This window comes from Gossypium hirsutum, chromosome D01 (assembly GCF_007990345.1).
Source record: "Gossypium hirsutum isolate 1008001.06 chromosome D01, Gossypium_hirsutum_v2.1, whole genome shotgun sequence".
Classification (NCBI taxonomy): Eukaryota; Viridiplantae; Streptophyta; class Magnoliopsida; order Malvales; family Malvaceae; genus Gossypium; species Gossypium hirsutum.
The window spans coordinates 64,024,498-64,040,023 of NC_053437.1; the positions used below are offsets into that span (position 1 = coordinate 64,024,498).

Here is a 15,526-nt window from a genome sequence, read left to right on the forward strand (position 1 = left end):
AAATACTTTTAAAAATACATATATCCATTTATTTCCTATATTTCCTAGTTTGTGTTACAATGATAACAATATTAGTGATCTAATTTATGAGAAATTTTTTGTTAGTGTGGCAATAGAATTTTTAGATTCAACAAACAAGGTCGAGGAGTTGACAAGTGTCATATAAAGATATAGTAAAATATTAAAAAAATACATGTCAATTTTTTAAGATATTTATGGAATAAAAAAGTACACTACTAATATACAAAATACTCTATGGCGACGAACTCAATGGAGTGAGTTATAGTGATCCTGCTATTGTGAAAAAATATGTTAGATGTGCTCCATTGGATGAAATTTTTGAATTAGATCGTGCTACTTTGAAATCCGATGGTATTTTTCGTAGCAATCCGAGGGGTTGGTTTACTTTTGGGCATGCTTCGTTTGCCTTGCTTTTCTTCTAGCATGGTGCTAGAACCCTGCTCAGAGATGTTTTTGTTGGTATTGATCCAGATTTGGATGCTCAAGTGGAATTTGAAGCATTCCAAAAACTTGGAGATCCAATTACAAGAAGACAAGTAGTCTGATGCAAGATTGCTTTGTTATTTTTCGCTTCTACTTCTATTTGTGATTTGTCATAAGCTGCAGGAAAAATCTTGATTTAAATCGCTGTCTTATTATTATTATTATTGTTGTTCTTTCTTTATCTTATTTGGGAGATGATTCCAAGTAAACAGGTACGAAAGCTATAATTTTAAACCATGATCAATTTTATGGAATCATTGGTTTATACATTTCTCTTAGTATCTACTCTAGGGATAATTTTTTTCACTATATTTTTTTGAGAACCGCCTAAAATTCTAACTAAAAAAATAAAATAATTTTTCATTACCTCAATTGAAGTAATGAGCCTCCCAATATATATTTAAATTTCAAATATATAATTAGATAAAATCAAAATTTAGATACCATAATATTGGATCATAGATTTATTCATTCAATTAATTCAATAAAATTATAAATGTCTAAGATATTAATAATTTTTTATATAAATATCAAATATATTAAAAAAATAAATAGTTGAATTCAATTAATATAGGTCGAACTACATTAAAAAAATAATAAATTAATAATAATTCAAAAGTCCAATAATTCTTGGCAAAAAATAAAAATAAAAATCAATTTTTTATTCACGAGTTTCCAACCTTGAATTTCTAATTCAATAAACCAATCCAATTTGAGTGTTCTTTTTTATGTTAAATAATAAGTTTTCAATTTTTGTTCATTTATGAATAATCAAGAGTATATATTTTAAAAACAACTAAAATAAATCCATTAATCATTCAATTGAATTAAAGAAAAATATTACCGAATTTTCTTTTCCTAGTTGCATGCAAAATTGCAATGCATGCATTAAAAAAAGGGGTCAGCATGCAAGGCGAGTTTGGTTGAGTCACTTTTGCTTTATAATGTCTTTACATCCTTCTTCATTCGGTATATAGTTCTAGTTTTGTACAAAAAAAACAAAACCATTTATGGTGGATGGAACAAAAAAGAAGAACAAAAGCGAAACGTTAAGACCAACAACACAAGTTAGAACCGATGTTAATGCCAGATCCTGGAATTTCGATTAAAAGTTATCCGGAAGGAGATGATCAGCATTATTCCGGTATCGGCTCTACCTTTTTCTCCAACATCAATGTTCCTTTGAAGATCGTCAGTTGAAGCTCCTTTTGGTACTTGGATAACTGAACATCAAATAAAGTTTACAATGGCTTAGTTCTCTTAGTGATTTGACATTTGGTATAAACAGATCAAAATAGACGTTCATCATGTTAACTGAAAGGGTCGGATTGGTCTTAAATTAGGCCACTCGGGTTCTAATCGATGCTGTTTAGTTTCAAGTTCAGATCATCTCAGGTCCAAGGTACAGATTTCTGAAATCATAGCATATTATGAAGTCTGGGTTATCTCAAGTTACTACTCATTTTCATGTTTGGGTCATTTCATATCCAAACTGTTCTAGGTTTAGGTTTAGGTTTAGGCATGTTCATCATGTCAATGGGATGGGTCGGTTTGGTTTTACGTTAGATCAACTCGAGTTTTAAAATTTTTAACTATTTAGATTCTGTATAGTTTCGAGTTCAACTCAGGTTAGTTTTAAAATTTTTAACTACTTCGATTCTGTTTAGTTTAAAGTTACTTCTCATTTTCAAGTTCAGATCCAGACTATTTTAGGTTTACATTGTTTCGAGTTTGAGTTAATTTTGGGTTGGATTCAGGTTATTAACTTTATGGTTAAATCAAGGTGAGTTAAGTTTCGGTGTTCATGTTAGAGTTGGAAAGTTTATTCAAGTCTTTCTTGTAAAGGTAAAAGATTTAGACGGCACTTACTTGCTGCTCACTCATCTTTGTGAAACCAAATTTCTTCGTCCAAATCGACAAAGCTTCATCAGCTGCCGGGAGCACCAGGTTTTCGACATTCAGGGAACTTAGTAAATTCTCAATGCAAGCAAATAATGCCTGGAAATATCCCTATAAAAAGACGAAAATAACAATTAGTTAGCTTGGTCCGACATTATCATAGTCATGTTTTGACTAGATTGGAAGACTTGAGAACAAAACCGACAAACTGTGACAGTGTAGCGGAGTTAGGGATCTATCTTAAAGCATTTTAAGACGAAAAAGAAATGCAAAAAGGAATAAACTTGACAGCAATTGCATATTCTTACTTTTCCTTGATGTTTTCTACTTGTAGCTACAATAGGGAGCTCGGCAACCTCCCGACCAAATATTCTAAGAAGGCCAGCTGATACAACGAGGGACCTGCACATATGCACCATGTATAAATTCATAGATAATAAAGTAATCAACAAGATAATAACACCTCGCAACCCCGCGCTAAAGAATATAACGAAAGCAAGAGAGCGCAATGTACCTCACAATCAAAACCACGCAATACATTCCACCAAACTCTTGCCCTGATATATTTCTCCTACAAAGTTCAAAATCAAGATATCGTATTAACCACAAATATTAACATATATTCCTGAGAACATTTTTTTCAAGACAAAAAAGAAAAAAATGGTGTAAGAATGAATACATACCCATAGACCATGACGGGAATCAAATCACGACCCGATTTTGCAACAATGGGATCAAAACATTCCTATAAAAAAGGAAGTGCAGATAATTTGAGCAAACAGGCAATTCTTACATACAGCTTAAGTAATAAAATATCTGCAGGATAATCAACAATCTAAAGGCAGCTAGTATATATCATATAGGTAAATTCACAAAAAATCCCATAGAAAAAACAAATACTTTGAGACTGTAATCAAATTCAGTTACAAAATTGTTCTATTTTTGCAATTCTAAAAGTTTGTACAGATGAGTTTCTTGTCATGATTGTATGCTTAAGAAATTTTCAACTGCTTTAATAAAAAACCATAAGCTGAAACGAGAATGGAAGTATATGCAGATAGCAGCCATCCCGTAAATGTCTGTAAGTTCATCTGTATTCACTCCAAGAACAAGTTCCTTCTATATATTGTTCAAAAGTCATAGCCACTAATGGCACTGAGCTTATCTTCAAATTACAATTTGAAAAAGTTGGGTCAACATAGATTGTTCCCAACAAACACACAGTACGACTGAAAAAGCTTGGTTAAACCAACAAAAAGATAAACAAAAAGGTATAAATATCTTGAGCAACTAGGTCAACGCACTAAAAAACATTAGTTCTATATCAGGAAAAACTTACTCGAAATATTGCAGCTGCACTTGAAAGTAGAGGCAGATGTTCAGAATAACGGCTTTTTCCGCTCAGTATTCGCCATTGAACACAATCTGTGGCTCCATCAATAAGTAATCCTTTTTCTAAATACTTTCTTCTAATTATATTTGCAAATACAGTAGGAATTATCTGCACCCCACTGGAAACATAACTCTGGAGAGCCACATGAATCCTGTTGCAGTCATCGCAACAAAACCATTTATCCTCGGGAATTTCCTGTAGGGTGGAAGAAAAAGAAAAGGTAAACAGTGTTTACTAAACACTTGAATAGCATGTATATGTTAACAATTAACCTGCCAGAACATTCATTTCAGACTTACTTTCAAATCACAGAGTCCACTTTCCCGCAGGCAACCAACATGGAACTCCTTCTCACACTACCAAAAAAAAAAAATATTATACCAAAAAATATATTGCTGGCTTGGATTGAAATTGGATGAGGAAACAGCACATACTTGGTCACAGAGAATAACTGTTCGATCATCAAATGTAGAGCCACTAAAGTCATGACCCCTGACAAAAAAATAATCAATATCTCATAACAAAATTTTAGTAACACACAGGCTAAAATCTAAAAGCAGTGAACATATAAGAAATACACAAATAAAATGGGAAATAATAAATAAAAATCAGAACCAACAAAAAATATCCAAAAATAAAATAAGAAACCATCAAGAAATTATTGACTTATATTGATGGAGGCATAGAGGGATTTAGTCACACATTCATCAAGCTCACTTTAAAAAAATATTGGTACCAACCTGCAAACAACACAACCACCAATTTCAAACTCTGGTGATTTGACAACTCTTGTCAATCGTATCACAATTGGTCTTGCTGTGCTTGAAGCTTCTCCAGAAACAGCTTTCCTACTAGAACCATGTTCATCTGCACAATTTGGACAACACCATTCACCTTCAGGAAGGTGCTCTAGATTCAAACAAGCTGCAAAAAGAACATTCAATAGTGTTAATGATGAAAGGAAATCTTACACCAAAAAGAAAATTTAGCAAGAATAACAGTACCAATTTATTTTTACAACTAAGATGATGTACATTGATAGCAAAAGTGTACATCCACCATTTATTTTTGAAAATAATTTGTATAAAGCTAGTCATTATAATCATTTGGCATGAAAGCACAAATGCAATTAAAGCTCCAAATGCTGACCCACATGTAAGTGTAGTAGATGAATTTATCACATGAATCATTTGATGCTGAGCACTATATTAAATGTTTACAATACTAACAGTGAATGAAGTACCTCTCTAAACAAAAACATATACCAAAAAGAAACAGTTCAAAATAGAAGAAAATACAGACATGGATGAAAAGCCTGAGAGCATTCACAACGAAGAAGCAGATCTCCAGCATTTCCACATACTGCACATGTATCATCACTGGAACCAGTTGTAACACACTGCCCATTTGCTAATGACAATGCTATATCATGAAGCGTCAATCCATTAGATGTATAGATGTGGCGATACCTGTGTAAAGAAAGAAACTTATCAAAGAATTGACTTGTAACATCGTAGAGAAAGATCAAATTCTGTAAAGAACACTTACGGTTGTCTTCTGGCCGCCATTCCAGCATGTGCTTCAAACTGTGAAGGACTAAGCTGCTCACACCAAAAAAAAAAAAGAAAAAACATTAAACAAAAGTCATGAACGAGAGAGGTAATCCAGCATCAAATTGATAACTAGAACCTCACCTCTCTCTCACAACAGCAACATACTATACCATTTCCCTGCTTGTAGCCCTCAAGTAACTTCTGAAAAACATATTAAGAATTTTGGTTAGTAACACTAATAGGCATAAATTATTGCAAATAAACCATATTATTTCCCATAAAATATTGCACCTGCCCTTTGATGAAGTAGGTCAATTCTGCTCCATCTGGAAGTCCATTTGGCATAAAAAGTAACCTGTGTAAATCATTATCCCTGCCAACAGTTTAAAGAAATTCAAGGTTAAATCAGGCAGATCTAAGATTTGCAAAGAGCGGGAGCACAATAGGCCATACAATACCTTTTCTTCATACCACCATCAGCAGCTTTCTTTCGCTTCATGATTGAGTTAGGCCTGCTAAAGGTAGAGCATTAGTGAAGTCAGAAATTAAAAAAATAGAAAATAAAAACCAACAACACAAGTCATAGCTAAACTGAAACATGACATACACATGCTAGATTCTATTCCACTAAGCACCCAGATAAAACCAACAGGGTCGAATCCTTATCCAAATTCAAAACCGAGATAATTAAAGGAGATGGTCTATCAGATAAGGAAACAGAAGAAAAAAAAAATTTAGAAGTTGAAACATACAAGACCACAGAAATCGGAATCACCAGAACTTGATATTTACCTCAGAGAATTAGGCAAACTAGGAGGTTTCATGTTATATATCTTCTCTGCTTGAACATTTCCGTTACTTTGCTGAAGACTAGCTGCAGAACATAACAGCATGTTAAAACATTAACAATAGTAACAGTTAAATGTGGCTCTATACTGGCAGACATAAAACCAGGTATCCCTTTTCTCTAAGAAGGCTGGCAGGATGGCCACTAATATACCCAGAATAGTACATTTGATGCCTAACACTTAAAATTCAACCTGCCTTGCAACACAAAAAAAATTGCAATAAGGAAAAAGAATCAAGTATTCTTATTGCACAACTGCAAGTTAGAGAGCAGAAGAGTCTGCATTGTTCTATTTACTCTTGCATGTGCCACTTGAGTTGGCTTCCAAATCTAGGGATAGGTTGCTATGGCAGTTACATCAATTTCCCTTTGTAATTCATTCTTCCCCGCTTTCAGTTAATTTCTATTATTACACTAGATTTCCAAGTAATACTCACAAGAATTGGATGTATTGTATAAGCTACTACTTTCACATAGCAACCTATCCCAAGATTTGGAAGCCTGAGACTCCAAATACATTTTCCTATAACAAGGGAAGCAACATCTAGCAAAATGGCAGTCCCCTTACTGAATTCCTATCTTTTTGTTTCTCTTAGTTTCAAAGAAATTGACTGTGTATCAACAAACTCTATCTTGAGAACGCCCCCCCCCCCAAACAAAAAAATAAATAAATTATAAATCTATTCACAAACTCAAAAGGACCCAATAACAGATGGTATAGGACTACAGACAACCAAGATAAACCTAATAAAAGCATGAAAATGGAAATTAGTACCTTTCCAATCCTGAAAGGACTCCTCATTTATAGATGTACCAGCTACATCTTTTATAACTTCATCCAGAAGGCTGAGTGGAGCAGTCTTGAGTTCTTGAATAATACTATATATTTGCTTCCCATTCTCCAAGTATATGTGATTATTAGGATGCCTAGTTTTGGCACCAGCATGCTGCTCAAACTCATAGGCACTTACTACCTATTCACACCCAGACAAACCATTCAGCTAAAACAATACATCCTATGAACTAAGCACTTACAGAAAATTTGACAGTAATAGAACAGTTGTATTACTTACTTTGGAGAAATTACAAAATGAGCATCCACACAAATAGCCACCCGCATGAATAATTCCATCCAGTACTCTCTAACAACCATGAGGAAAAATTGTAATAACGTTAAAAAACAAGTCAAAGCTAACAAAAAGGAAATTAACCTTAGTTAGATGGAGAAAAACCAATTTACCTCCGTCGAGATTGAAATATACTTCACTCGGGCTCCATCAAGAATACCAGTTCCTAACAACTTTTTAACATTTGTAGGGTAGTTACTAGGAACAACCTTCTTAGACATTTTCAATTCCAAATTAGGAGCACAAGAATATCGACTACTCCATTCGACTGAACTAGTCCCATAAATATTTTCCATATTCATACATTCCCCACCAACTGAATACGAAGTTTCATTATCATAGTGCTCCTTCCTTTTGCTGAACTTAAACGTAATTTTCCTAATCCCTGATGAACTCAAATGCTTTGGAATTTCCAATGTAACATGGGAACTCAACATAGCCCCCGAAGTATCACACATTTGAGAGCTATCACTCAGACTCTCATCGAAACTCGAATTCCTGGAACAAACAGAGGTAACTTCACCACTACCGGCATGGTTCCTACTGCTTATGTCATGGAAACTAGACGTGTTTTCTTTAGGAGAAACAATTGGGTTCGAAACTTCCGATCGAATATCTTCATTAGAAACTTCTTTCGCTTGTTTCTTGTTAGGAGATGCCTCCGGTTCAGATTCCAGTTCAAGACATTCACGGTCTCGCTTCAATTCAGGTTTCGTACCATTTCCGTTCTCCGTAATCTCCTCCGTTGAGATTCTCAAACAAAATGCTTCTTCCTCCATTCAACAACGAATTCGTTCTCCAATTTCCGATAATTACAGCATTCATAAGAGGAAAATCCGAAAAAAGAAACAGACCTTAGATTTCACTGCTCGTATACTGAAAAGTGGAATCCAAATTCGAATTCAAGAACAGCGAAAAAAAAACCTAACTGCAAAACAAACAAACAAAAAAAATAAAATTTCAATTCAATCCAAATAACCGCTTAACCGTTATTTAATTTTAGAACATAACACTGCCAACCAAGAAATTTCAACAAAAAAAGAAAAAGAAAAATAATAACAACCTATAGAAAGCCAAAAAAATCAACGAAAATTTGCAGAAATTGGATCCAAATCACATTGAAACCTATAACAAATCGAAGAATAAACCATGCAGGAAGATTGAAAAAGCCAGATTTAAATCTCGTGGATCTGAGATTCGTGGAAAGTTGATGAAAACCAAAAAGAAAAAAGAAATTTAAGGTTCAAATTAAAAATTAAACAAAGCGCGAAAGATTTGGGTTAGGGTTTTTGATTGTTTATGTGAAAGGAAAAAAAAAGGAAAAACGAAAACAGAGAGAGAAGGGCGGCAACAAACAAGAAGAGAAAAAAGCTTAGTTCGCGGTCCAGATTTAACTTTTTCAAGAAACAAAAAACAAGATAGAGAGAGAAAATAAATCTAATTCAAATATATTCAGTAGTTAATATCTTATTTTAAAGGTTAAATTCTGATGATAGTCTCTGTACTTATCAATTTGTGCGGATTTAGTCCCTCTACTTTTATTTGCTCAAAATTGGTCCCTGTACTTTTTGATTTACTCATTTTCAGTCCCTCTTTAAGTTTTTTCATTAACTTTGTCAAAAAAAAAGCTAGGTACAATCACAAATTTAACCCCTTAATCTTTACAATTTTTGTCAATTTGACTCCTATTCTTTTTTTTTTTACTTTATAAATCATTAAATAACCTCAACTTTCAAATAAAACATAAATTTTTTATTTAATTAAATTGCATCATTTAATTTTAATTATTAACAACTTCAAGTCACTCACAATAACATTCTTAATTTATTTTAATGAAATAATTGAATCTATGTTACTACTAGATTTGTCCATGGGCCGCGACTAAAGGCTTGCCTGAAAATGGGTTTGGACAAAAAATAAGGACCGTTTAGAAAAAGAATCGAGTCTCAAGCAAGGTTTTTTTGTCTGGACCCATCTCGGCCCAGCTCGAATTTGTAAAAAAAAATTGTTGTTTTACTGTCGTTTACCCACTGTTTTGCCACCATTTAACTATTATACTGTTACTATTTTATTGTTATTGTTTGGACATTATATAAATCTTGTTTTGTTGTTAATTTTGTTACTGTTTTAGAGGCATTTGCTTGTTAAATTGTACCTATATTAGTGTTATTTAAGTATAAATACTTTTTTAATTTATTTTAAATTTGTTGAGAAATATTTATTTTAATATTTTTAGTGTTTTTGATGTATTATATTTTTATTTTTTATATATATAAAAAATTTTAATACGGGCGAGCCGAGTTTAGCTCAGGTTTTAGCATTTTTTATTCGGGTCAGCCTTGGACAAAAATCTAGACCCATTTTTTAGGTCGGACCCAAACCTATAAATCGAGCCTAAAATTTGTTAGGGCCCGACCTATGAACAACTCTATTCCTACTTTGCGTATTTCTAACATGTCTATAAATTAAGACTTAATTGGAATTCTAAATATTTTTTAGGTTTATTTTTCAAAGTTCGAGTATGTGACAAAATAGAGTTTTAGTTTTTCTAATTTTTCTTCTTAGTATCCACAATAATATTAGAATAAAAATTATATTATCATTAGAGATTAATTTTAGATTAATATTAAATTAGATGAACAGTTAAAACCTTACACAACGACATTTTGAAAATACATACACATTCTTTTATTGAAAATAGTTTTGCATTTTCACGTTCAACTAATAATAAGTTTATATGTTAACAGATAGTGCAGTTCAAATCGAATCGAACCGATTGATTGAATTTGTTGAACTAAAAATTAATTGGTCAAACGGTTCAACCATTTTCATATAATCGGGAATAGGTGGAGGCATTAAAAACCATTGACTAAAAAAAATTGAGTATAAAATAGATTTTATCCGATTTTGATATGTTTTAAATTCCCTTTTTGTTAGTTAATTTAGCCATACTAATTAAATATTTCGATTTTCTGATCCAATCCGATTTAGTTTTGATAGGTTGGATGATAGTTTAAAATTTTGAACTTTGTTATGCATGTTTACATTACTATTACTATTTATTTTTTAAAATTGATAATATGACTGATTCGACTATTATTACTTTAATGCTAGTAGTATTATCGATTTAAATATGCTAACAACACTACAAAGTAAATAAAAGAAATTATGTCGAAATAAAATAGAAAAAATAAAATTTAGCATAGTAAAGGGGCTAAAATCAAAATTAGACCGAAAATTTTAAAGGAAATTTGAAATTTTTGCTTAGGATATTTTGGAAGGAACTAGAAGACAAGTGGATGTATAGTGGGACCTACAGATAAAGTGACCTGTAAAAGGAAACCACGTGGAAGAACACGAGATGTGACGTGGGCAGAAAGACAACTTTGGATAATGTGTCCTTTAAAAGACACGTATCCATAAATTACATTTAGGGTAAATTATACCTAATGTCACTAACTTATTGATAAATTTACGTATTAGTCACTTAACTTTAAAAAGTTACAAAATAGTCATTAAATTATTTGAAAGTGTTCATTTAAATTATTGGACCATCAAGTTTTTTTTTAAAGTTTGACTAGCAAGATCCAAATGATAATTTGATGATCGGTAAGGATAGGGGTATTCACAATTTAATTAAAACTAAATTAATCGATCAAACTGATCTAATTCGATTATTGAGCCGGTGGCTGAATTCAGTTCGGTTGGAGATTAGTTAATACTTTTTTGGAATTTTGATTATCGGTTAATTCAGTTCAAAATTAGATAATTAACGGAATTAACCAATTAACTGAAATATTTGTTGTTTTCAATATGTATGTAGTATTTGGTTGTTAACTTTCAAGGCTTATGTAGTGTTTCTAATGTCTTATTTGTTGTTTTCACCTCCATTTAATTTTTTTAACTATTAACTAAAAGAAAATTAACATTAGTAATGTATTTTTATATGTTTTATACTTATTTTAATCAAAAGACAAAAACATATAAACGAATTAACCGAAATATTTTGGTTCGATTAATGTATTTGAAAAAAAACTTAAATAGTAATTTGGTTTGGGTACTAACCGAACTGACCGTTTGAACACCCCTAGCGTGGATCAGTTGCCATCTAGTAGTAAAAGAACATACCTTAGATCTAAGTCGATTCGACAGTTAGTGTCGGAGATCAAAGAAGAAAGCTATCTAGATTTTGGTTTGCAAATCTGTGGTGTTCAAAGTTGTTTTATGAAAAAAGCTTTCAATTGGTCCAAACTGTGAGAAAGAAGGCCATACAATAGCGATTTAACTGACTAATGATTAAATGAAAACTTTTGAACAGTTTAAAGACCACTCTATAATTTTTTGAAGTTAAGTGGTCAAAATGTAAATTTATCAATAGCCTAATGATCTTAAGTGTAATTTACCCTTATTTTTATTTCAAATATTACTATTGTTGCTGTTGTTTGGTGTTGGGCCTAAAGGAAATTAAGCATTCTTTTTAAACTCAAATTTTAGTTCTGGCCTTTTTTGTGAATATTTGACACTAATATATTATGGGTTTTTATTTTCTAAAAAAATGATTTAAAGATTTTATATCTAACTTCATTTTATTTTATTTTTTATTCTAAATGTTTTTTATATTAAAAATATATATTATAATGATATTTAAATATATTTTATTTAATAAACATGGAGGGTCTAACCTACTTGAATTAAATTTATTTTTGCAATTTTTTATAAATTTTAAATGATATTTATTTTTAAAAAAATTTAAATAGTTTTTAGTTTATTCATAATTTTTTTATTTTTAATATTTTTAAATGCATTTTTAAAGATTATTTTCCAAATTGATAAAAAAAATTATAAATGTTGATGGTTTAAAAAAGGGGGTAAATTTTGACAAAAAATCAATAAAAAGAACCAATATTTTTAAATTAAAAAAGTAGAGTGACTAAATTTTAAATTTCAAAATAGCATAGTTATCCCTAGCATGTTTAAACATAAATAATAGTAATTAAGAGGGTCGAGTTTTGGTATTAGTCCTTGTAATATATATGTAAGTTGTGGATTTTGTCCATGTACTCTAATTTGATCAATTTTAGTTATTGTAGTTTTCGATTTTTGAAATTTCAATATCGATCGAAACAATAGCCATTGTATCCATTAACTAAAATGACATGGATTTTTTGTGAGTATTATGTGAAAATAGTAAGTTGATCTCGCACAATGTTTTGGATATATAACACAATATAACTTAATGATTTTAATTGCTATTGTTTGATCGGGATTGAAATTTTAAAATTTGAAACGTACACGAGTACATTGATTATATTTATATTAAAACAAAATAAAAGAAATTAAAATACTTTTAGAAAGGTGGACAAAAACAAGAATTTCTTTTATTAAGGGTGAATCTAGAAATTTCTATATGAAAAAAAAACATTTATTATTATTATTATTAAGAGTTTAGTAGATCACAACACCCTCTATCTTATTAAGCTCTTCAAATTTTTTGAAAGCCCTCCCAAAGTTTTTGGAATTCTAATTAAACCCTCTAAAACTTTTAAAAATTTTAATTAGACCCTTAACTTTTGAAAATCTTTATTAAACCCCTAAGAGTTTTGAGAATTTTAGTTAAACCCCAAAATTAGTGGACCCTTAAATACTAACAAAAGCACAAACAAAGTGGACCCCTTAAACCCCCCAAAGGAAAACGCACATGCAAAGCATGAAGATGAAAAACTTTTTAACTTTATATGGCATCTTCATAATTACAATTTATTACTCTAAAAAGGAATAAAATTCATATTTGGTAATTTGTCTACGTGTACATCTCCTTAGCCGTTAAATACATTAACTAATATGATGTGATTATTTTAAAGTTTTATATGAAATAAGAAGTTAACATTTTACATACGATAATATGTTTGTCATGTATGTAAAATTAAACGTCGATAATGATAATATAAAACGATCGCAAAGTAATAAGAAAGAAAAACAAAACACACATGTTTTACGTGAAAGCCCTTTTGAGAAAAAACCACGGGCAGATGAGAAGAAAATTCACTAATATTGAAAACCGAATGATACAAGAGGAGTTTCAACTAGAGGTGCTCATGGGCCGGGCGGCCCGGCCCGGCCCGACGGCCCGCCCGAAATATGGGAGGGTTTGGGTAAAAATATAGGCCCGAAATATGGGCTTGGGCAAAAAAATAGGCCCGTTTAAAATATGGGTCGGGCCTCGGGCACCACTTTTTTGGCCCGGGCCCGGCCCGGCCTGGCCCGGTTATAATTAATATATTTTTTTATTTTTTATTTCATTTACAATTTTAGTTACCTTACCTGCTTAGTGCTCACCTTTCCCATTTCCCCCACCCGTTCAAACTTCAGAATCCCTAACCCCTTCCCTTCCGTCCTCCTTTTTTTTCCCCAAATCAAAAACCCCACCTCCACCTCCACCGATCAACCATCCCACCTCCGGCGTACGTTCCTCGACGACTCCACCTCCAGGCTCCAGTTCCACGACGCTAGCGTTGTTGTTGTTCTCTACTTCTCTTCACTTCGATTCTTCTGCAACTTATGAAGGTATTGTTTTTTATGCTTTATGTTTTATGCTGTCCAAAGATTTGTTTTTGTTTTCTTTTTAAATGTTATGTACTGTTCAAACTTCGAATGTATTTTTTTTATGTTATGAACTGTTGAAAAATGTTATCTTTTTGTTATTATGAAGCCCCAAAGTTTTAAGTTTTAGTTTCTCTTCACTTCGATTCTTCTGCAATTAGACTTTTGAAAATGCAAATCCTTGTTAAAATGGTGAGAATCAGTTTTTACAAGCTGCCATAAGCAGATTTATCAAGTCTATTTAACAATCCCAAAATGAAGAGAGTCTTCTTCAAATGCTTTCTATATACCATTCGTAAATAACTAATCATTAGCAAAAGTCTTGCAAGTAACCGTACTCGAACAAATGTTGACTGGTGTTTAGGATTTAGTTCTACTTCATTAGAGCTTAATCTATTGAAAGGCAAAAGGGTCAAATGTCGTTGGTTAGCTCTCAATTATAGGCTGCATAGGCGGAATAAAAAATAATAATTGATCCATTATCCCTTGCAAACTCTACAAGCTGCTGTAATTGCTTCCTTGTAGCTGCATGACCTGTAGGATTATTTGGTGAACAAAAGAAGATGATATCCATATTAAATATTACAGCTCTAATTCAAGGATCCACCGTAAATTGTTGCAAAAGGAAAATATGATCTGATATCCTTTTTATTTTTTCCCTTTTGATCATATTAAAAGATTAGTTCAGTTTTGGGAAACTAAATTAGGAAAATGGTACAGACAGAACAAAAAGTATGATGACGATAGGCACAACTAAATTGTGAAAAGTACACTACTTTGGTTCCTGTAACACCTAATCTTTGGGCAGAATTCTAATTTCTTTCTATGAAAAAATTAGTTTCACGTTTTGTGATATTTTGTTTTATGTCTAATTTATTTGCTTTTATAAGAACCAAATGACTAATCTTCTCTGAGAGTACATGTCTAATTCTTTTTTTTTCTTTGTTTTATTGCAGAAACAATCGACATTGAAATAGAATTTGGCTTACCTTAGCTTCCTTTCCCGTAAGCTTTCATTTACATTTTCTTTTTACAATTTAGTTTAATTTGATTTTCCTTTATTTTACTTTGTACAACATTTTGCAGATTAGCAGATTTCCCCATAAGCTAAACTTGCTTATCTAGTATCTACTAGTAGGAAAATAATGGGATTGAGAAATACAGATACTTCTATTTAAGATTTTGGATTGGATTTATGCAGTTTGAATTTCGTATAATTAATTTCTTTCTTGGTACATATGTAATTTAGCTTATAGAATAAGTATGACTATCTCAATTGTTTAAACGCAAAGGATGTTTTCTAGTTTAGGTTTATATTATATATTTAATAATTTGCCTATTGTTTATATATAAATTTGAAATCTAATAAATGTTTTTGTTCCATTCAATTCTTATTCCTTTTTTATTTGCATTTTAATTTTGTTTGCGTTTTCCTCTACATAACGGTAACGAACTTTCAAAGTTAAACTATTTTATCTAGTTTTCATTTGTAGACCATGATATTTTTTAAAATTATTTCAAAATTTCTTTATACAAGTTAATTTTAAAGATAACTGATTGTAGCTTAAAATTTTTTCAAATGTTAGATGAATTTTATTAAAAA

General features: G+C 31.3%; 1 protein-coding gene across 2 annotated transcripts; it reads right to left on the minus strand.

The window, feature by feature from the left end:
* Positions 1-1,301: 1,301 nt before the first annotated feature.
* On the minus strand, positions 1,302-8,733 carry LOC107905246 (uncharacterized). 2 transcript variants are annotated; one of them, XM_016831849.2, is made up of 19 exons: positions 8,387-8,733; positions 7,437-8,251; positions 7,270-7,338; positions 6,972-7,170; positions 6,142-6,223; positions 5,808-5,861; positions 5,641-5,722; positions 5,491-5,550; positions 5,345-5,397; positions 5,099-5,265; positions 4,537-4,720; positions 4,231-4,288; positions 4,096-4,152; positions 3,743-3,991; positions 3,087-3,148; positions 2,918-2,974; positions 2,712-2,805; positions 2,374-2,514; positions 1,302-1,727 (listed from the first exon to the last, which is right to left on the minus strand). In XM_016831849.2, exons 2-19 carry the CDS (start codon positions 8,100-8,102, stop codon positions 1,641-1,643), a joined length of 2,421 nt encoding a protein of 806 aa, XP_016687338.1. In that variant the 5' UTR covers positions 8,103-8,251; positions 8,387-8,733; the 3' UTR covers positions 1,302-1,640. The 2 variants fall into 2 exon arrangements, with proteins under 2 accessions (XP_016687338.1, XP_016687337.1); XM_016831848.2 differs by having other exon boundaries at positions 5,808-5,864.
* Between the last annotated feature and the right edge of the window lie 6,793 nt (positions 8,734-15,526).

Excerpts from the sequence above, each read along its gene's own strand:
- LOC107905246 (XM_016831848.2), bottom strand. The coding sequence starts at position 8,102 with ATGGAGGAAGAAGCATTTTGTTTGAGAATCTCAACGGAGGAGATTACG. Across the intron at positions 5,266-5,344 it reads ATGGCGGCCAGAAGACAACC|GTATCGCCACATCTATACAT; the intron begins GTAAGTGTTCTT and ends TTCTTTACACAG. Across the intron at positions 4,153-4,230 it reads CAGTTATTCTCTGTGACCAA|TGTGAGAAGGAGTTCCATGT; the intron begins GTATGTGCTGTT and ends TTTTTTTGGTAG.